Source organism: Passer domesticus, chromosome 11 (assembly GCF_036417665.1).
Source record: "Passer domesticus isolate bPasDom1 chromosome 11, bPasDom1.hap1, whole genome shotgun sequence".
In the NCBI taxonomy this organism is placed as follows: Eukaryota; Metazoa; Chordata; class Aves; order Passeriformes; family Passeridae; genus Passer; species Passer domesticus.
Genome location: NC_087484.1, coordinates 34178665 through 34184839, shown reverse-complemented (window position 1 = coordinate 34184839; position 6175 = coordinate 34178665). Strand labels below are relative to the sequence as shown.

Genomic DNA, 6175 nt, shown 5'->3' with positions numbered 1-6175 from the left:
GCTGGCAGCCTTCCCTGGGGAACCTGGACAGTGCCCCAGCAGCCTCTGGGGAAAAACCTTTTCCTGAGATCCAGCCTGAGCCTGCCCCGACTCAGCTGCAGCCGTTCCCTCCAGTCCTGTCCCTGGGCACCAGAGGGAAGAGGTTCCCACAGCCCCAGCCAGGGACCCGCTCCCAAGGCTGCTGCCATGGCCACCAGGGCTGGGAGCAGCTGGGATGCTCGGTTTCCATGGGCCAGGGTTCAGGAATGGGATTCCCCAATTTCCTGCTCCCATTAAAACCACGCTGCCACTCGCTGCCCTTCCACCTCCCATGGAAAGAGCAAAAGGCAAAGATCCTGGGCTGGGATAAGAACAATTTAATGGGAACAGCAACGAGATAAACAACAAACAGGAAGAGAAACAATACTGGTAAAAGAAGGGAAAACAAAAACTATTTACAGGGAAAACTACAACATCAACAACCGTCTCTTCCTGGCCACATATTTCCTCCTGCCTGGAAAGGACACCCTCCTCTTTGCGAGAGAGAGAGTCCCTTGCCTGCCCCTGGCAATAACCTAAGGTGGGACTGAATGTAACATCATGGCCATGGCCACACCGTCATGTTCTTCAATCTCACATCATATCATTGACAGAACCAGGAAAAGCTATAGGTGTCTTCCCAGCATGGATCACAGGGACCATGGATCACCAGGGCTCTTCCCAATGTGGGTTCTCCAGTGGGGGGACGAAGTTAGGGCAGTGCATGAAGCTCCTTCTGCAGTTGGGGCATTTATAGGGCTTCCCTTAACTGTGCCTCTGGTGGTGTCTGTTCAAGTTACAGCTCTGGGTGAAGCTCTTCCCACACTGGGAACACTCGTAGGGCCTCTCCCCAGTGTGGATTCACCGGTGGGTGATGAGGTGGGAGTTGCGCTTGAAGCCCTTCCCGCAGTCGGGGCAACGGAAGGGCCTCTCCTGTGTGTGAATTCTCTCATGCAGGAGGAGATTGGAGCTGGTTTGGAACCTCTTCTGGCATGCAGGACACTCATAGGGCCTCTCCCCAGTGTGGATGCATTGATGGATGATGAGGTGGGAGCAGCAGCTGAAGCCCTTCCCACATTCCCCACACTCACAGGCCCATTCCCCAGTGTGGATCATCTGGTGGCTCATCAGGGCGTTGCTCTGCCTGAAGCTCTTCCCACACTCCAAACACTTGTAGGGCTTCTCCCCGTCATGAAGCTGCTCATGGGTCACCAGCTCCAATCCCTGGCTGAAGCTCTGTCCACCTTCCTGGCTCAGGGTGCAGCCTTTCACCTCAGAGCACCCTGGGCTGGGTTTGGTCCCCTCTTCCTGTGCCATCTCTGGAGCTTTTCCTCCCTGTTGGATTCCTGCCCCGTGGAGCCGCTCAAATCTGCCTCTTCCTCGAGGTTCTTCTGTGGGGATTTGTCCTCCCTGGTCTCCATCCTCACCTCCTTGTCTGGGGGAGGAAGGACAAGGTGAGGATGAGATTTGCCCCTATGCCGCTGGGAAAGGGAAGAAGATCCCCCAGTGCATCCCCAGCAGGACAGCAGTGGGGTTGTCCTGCAGCCGGGGGCATTGCTGGGCTGGGAGATGGAGCAGATGAGAAAGGGAAAGGGGCACTTACTCCTCCTCACCTGCCTGGGTGTCCCGGGGCATCTTCCTCTTCCTTACAGCCTCCTCCTCCATCCAGCCAAAGTTTGGGAATGAGAAATCCTGGTTTGGGGGAAAATACAGTGTATGACTACATTGGATTACGGTGTTCCTCCTGCCCAAGTCCATCTCTGGTGTTGTGGCACATCCACAACGAGCCCCTGTGAGCAAGCTGCACTCCCAGAGCCCGGAGCACGCTTGCTTAACCTGCTGATGGACAAGGCCAGAGATGGGTCTGTGTGCACAGCTCCAAACGCAGTTTATTGCAATGCAGAAGGTCCAGGCACAGAGACAAAATGGTGCTGAGGACACAGGGTTTGGTAAGGGGGGAAAGGGGCGGGTCTGAGGGCCAAGGGCCAATGGGAACTGAGCACAGGTGGTGCAGAGGAGGGGCAGCCAACTGGGGAACCAATGAGGTAACAGGGGCGGAGCATTGCAGTAAACCAGGACCAATGGGGGACAAGAGAGGGGAGAACATTCTAGGGGGAATCCATATAAAGAAAAAGGGCAGCTGGAGTGGGTGACACCAATGAAGCCTGCTGCATTCCCATGAGCCTGCAAATGCTGATGGTGAGAGCATTGTCCTCAGAGGGGTGTCTCTCTCTGACCCTGGTCACCTTTGCCCTGAGGTATTACAGTTCCAATGTTGGGCCCCTGCGCCTCCACACTCTAGAAGTCACCGGGAATCTGGTGCCTTTGTAAACTTCCAAAACACTAAAATTCAGTGCCCAAAAATACACAAATTACTAAGATTCAACCAAAACACTCAACCCTGGGTTTCTCCTCTCTGGTGTCTCCACTTTGGGCTCCTGGAGGCGCCCCTGTCTGGGTTGCTGTTGGTCAGGTTTGTATTGGTGTTCCCCTCTCTGGGCTGCTGGGGCTCCTGGCAATCCCACAGGTTCCCTGTCTCTGGGCTCACCACTTTGGCATCACAGGTATCCCAGGGGTCAGCACTGTCCGGGGTCCCTGTTTCAGGGTTCTGGGGTATCCATGGGTCCCCCCTGTCCATGCTGCCAACATGTCCAGGCTTCTGGAGCACCCCCAGCTCTCGCATTGCCCGTTTCTGCTCCCCCCAGTGCCGGTTTCCCTGCCAGCCCTGCCGGTCCCGGGCGATCCCCAGGTGGCTCTGGGCTGACAGTGCAGCCCCTGGGCCGGGCAGAGCCAGCCCCAGCACGGGGGGACCCTGCATCCTCCGCTGCCTCGGCAGCCGCGCCCAGCGCCGGGCACGGAGCTCGGGCAGCCCCCGCCGCCCCCTGCCCAGGGAGCCCCGGGACCCCCGCAGCCGGGGCTGGCTCTGAGCGAGGCGGCCCCGAGCCCGGCTGCGTGGCCAGGGGGCACGGCGAGCCCGGGGCCTCTGTGCCAGCGCTTCCCCCGCTCTCCCTCAGCCTTTGCCCGGCCCGGCCCCCGAGCACAGAGCTCTGCCCGGGGCTCCCGGCCCGAGGGGCGGCTCCGGGCCCGCCCGGCCGCTCCCGGCTCCCACAGCCCGCCCGGGGCCGCCAACAAAACATCCCAGCACCAAATCCACAAACCAGCCACTGCCACCCTGTCCTGCTGCGCCTTCCCAGGGACCCCAACCCCGCGGCAATGCCCCCGGTGCATGGGGACAAAAAGCTGCTCCAGCCCAGCCCCTCGGAAGCCCCAGCTGCGGCTGTCCCTGGCACAGCGATCCCGGCAGCTGCCCCGCTGTCGCAGCTGCGGCTCTGGAGCAGGGAGGCTCTGCGGGACCCCCGGGCTGGGCCCCCTCCCAGCCCGTGCCCGCCCCGCACCTTCAGCCCGGCCTCTCTCGCTGCTCCGGCTCCTGCACAGTCCCCGCTCTCCATTCCTTGGACCCCTGGGCTCTCCTCTGGGGCTCCTACAACACCCGGCAATAGAAAACAATCGATTTTGGTGCTCCCGGATGAAGCCACAACTGAAACTTTGTTCCTTTTGCTTGGCTGCAGAGACCTCCAGGGCGTTTTCTGCACACAGTCCCAGCCCCCAGCACTTGCTGAAGGCGCTCCTTGCAAATGTCACTGTGCCAGGGCCCTGTCCTTGTTGTCACTTGCTGGGGCTGGCCATGCACAGAGCTCCTGGACTTGCATTTCCAGCTGCTGTGCAGCCAAAGCCGAGATATCTGCAGCTGCCTGAATGCAAAAACTGCAATAGGAGCCTCTCTCCAGGGGGAAATCTCCCCTCCTGTGCCAGTCCGTGGCAATGCTGCCATTCTCTGCTGCTGCTGCTGCTGCTGCTGGGGCACTCGGGGCTCTGGCTGAGCAGCAAAGGTGACCCTGAGCCAGGAGCTTTCCTTGGCTGCAGCAAACCCTCAGCACGCAAAGCCCTTCCCGGTGCTGTGCCCTGTGCCAGGAGGGATTGTGCCAGCCGAGCTGACCCGAAATTTCTTCTCCCAGGCAGCTTTAGGACACGCAGCATGGAGAAGCCAGAGCCCACTCTCAGCTTTGCGCAGTCCTGCAGAAGAATCCTGTGTGTGAAGCAGCCTGGGAACAGGGTTTGGTGTCAGGGGAAGGGGAACTCAGAGCCCTTTTCTGGCCTGTGGGCTGAGGCTCTGCATTTGCAATGGCCCTGCAGCTGCCAGAGGGGCCTTTTTGTCTCAGCTGAAAGCAGTTCTGTTGAGAGCCTGTCCTACACCCGCTTTTCCTGCAAATGTGCCCAATAAATTCACATTTTTTGCAGCCACAGGTCTTGTGTGACAACTGAAGGATGGAACAGCTCTGATGGGGGGAGTTCTCGCTTTCTTGTTTTGATTTTTTTTTCCTTGGGTGTGTTCTGTGTTTTGTTCTTTGTTTTGTTTGGTTGATTTGTTTGTTTTTGTTGGCTTTTAGGTTTTTTTGTTTGTTTCTTTTTCTGTTGCTTGGGGGGTATTTTTTGTTTAGGTTGTGTGAATTTATAAAATCAAAGGGTTTTGGGAAAGCTGCAAAAGGCAGGCCTCAGAGACAGCAGAACTGTGATTAGAGTTAAGCACTAGCCATAAAATAAGTCAGCAGAAAAATTATTAAAAAAGTAGAAAAGTAAGGACAAATGGAACAATGGTCTGTCTATTAATGCTTGTCTAGAATAACTTCCTCAGCTGCAGAAAAGTATATCTAGCAAGATATTAGGAAGTTCTAAGCTTAATAATGCAGCTCTGTGCATTGTGTTTTAAGGCTTACAAACAGGTATTGTATTCAAAATAAGCAAGAATTGTTTTAACCCAGTGTATGTGTGCTTATAGTGGTTAGATAGAACTACTGTCAATATGCTTTTGCTTTGTGTGATTAGTCAAAAAACTTATAAAGTAAGTTGTCACATTACGTTCTTGGTCTGCTGCATGGGATGTGAGCTGCTGGCATCTTCCCATTGTCATAACCATGTAATGAGATGGATGATGGAAAATAAAAAGGCTCAAGACACGTTCCTAGCAGTCCCGTCCTATTCGTGTTTTGTACATAGCCCCCAGCTGGCAATATAGGCGATGGTTTTCTCCTTTTGGTATGGTTTTGTTTGTTTTTGTTTTTGGTTTTTTGTTTTTTGTTTGGTTTTTTTTTTATAATCGACTTCTCCAGCAGTTCTGGGCAGAGCTCTGTAACTGTGTCTGACACTTGTCTGTGGTCCTGTGCAGGTGGCCAGGGGGACCTTCCCCGAGCTGTGTGCAGAGGAATCCACATCAGCCCAGGCCGGGCTGGGCAGTGGCCGCTCAGTTCCATGGACTGGACACGGCTCTGGACGCTTCCCTTGGAGCATCTGCAGGGAGGGAACGCTGGGGCTGTCACTGCTGGGGTGTCACAGACAGGGGAACGCTGGGGCTGTCACTGCTGGGGTGTCACACACAGGGGAACGCTGGGGCTGTCACTGCTGGGGTGTCACACACAGGGGAACGCTGGGGCTGTCAGCGCTGGGGTGTCACAGACAGGGGAACGCTGGGGCTGTCACTGCTGGGGTGTCACACACAGGGGAACGCTGGGGCTGTCAGCGCTGGGGTGTCACACACAGGGGAACGCTGGGGCTGTCACCGCTGGGGTGTCACACACAGGGGAACGCTGGGGCTGTCACCGCTGGGGTGTCACAGACAGGGGAACGCTGGGGCTGTCAGCGCTGGGGTGTCACACACAGGGGAACGCTGGGGCTGTCACTGCTGGGGTGTCACACACAGGGGAACGCTGGGGCTGTCACTGCTGGGGTGTCACAGACAGGGGAACACTGGGGCTGTCACCGCTGGGGTGTCACACACAGGGGAACGCTGGGGCTGTCACTGCTGGGGTGTCACAGACAGGGGAACACTGGGGCTGTCACCGCTGGGGTGTCACAGACAGGGGAACGCTGGGGCTGTCACCGCTGGGGTGTCACAGACAGGGGAACGCTGGGGCTGTCACTGCTGGTGTGTCACAGACAGGGGAACGCTGGGGCTGTCACTGCTGGGGTGTCACAGACAGGGGAACGCTGGGGCTGTCACTGCTGGGGTGTCACACACAGGGGAACGCTGGGGCTGTCACTGCTGGGGTGTCACACACAGGGGAACACTGGGGCTGTCACTGCTGGGGTGTCACACACAGGG

The 6175-nt window shown here is 57.1% G+C and overlaps 1 protein-coding gene across 2 annotated transcripts; it reads right to left on the bottom strand.

Annotated features, from left to right (window-relative positions):
• Positions 1-340: 340 nt before the first annotated feature.
• On the bottom strand, positions 341-3577 carry LOC135278372 (zinc finger protein with KRAB and SCAN domains 1-like). 2 transcript variants are annotated; one of them, XR_010345886.1, is made up of 3 exons: positions 3414-3577; positions 1632-1710; positions 341-1453 (listed from the first exon to the last, which is right to left on the bottom strand). XR_010345886.1 is itself a non-coding variant. In XM_064384920.1 (3 exons), the coding sequence occupies exons 1-3, from the start codon at positions 3465-3467 to the stop codon at positions 880-882; spliced, it is 717 nt and encodes a 238-aa protein (XP_064240990.1). In that variant the 5' UTR covers positions 3468-3577; the 3' UTR covers positions 341-879. The 2 variants fall into 2 exon arrangements, 1 of the variants encoding a protein (XP_064240990.1); XM_064384920.1 differs by having other exon boundaries at positions 1622-1710.
• Positions 3578-6175: the final 2598 nt, after the last annotated feature.

Coding starts and splice junctions, on each gene's coding strand:
- LOC135278372 (XM_064384920.1), bottom strand. CDS start 3,467: ATGGAGAGCGGGGACTGTGCAGGAGCCGGAGCAGCGAGAGAGGCCGGG. Junction 1,711..3,413: donor CGAGAGAGGCCGGGCTGAAG/GTGCGGGGCGGG, acceptor CCCCCAAACCAG/GATTTCTCATTCCCAAACTT. Junction 1,454..1,621: donor ACCCAGGCAGGTGAGGAGGA/GTAAGTGCCCCT, acceptor TTCCTCCCCCAG/ACAAGGAGGTGAGGATGGAG.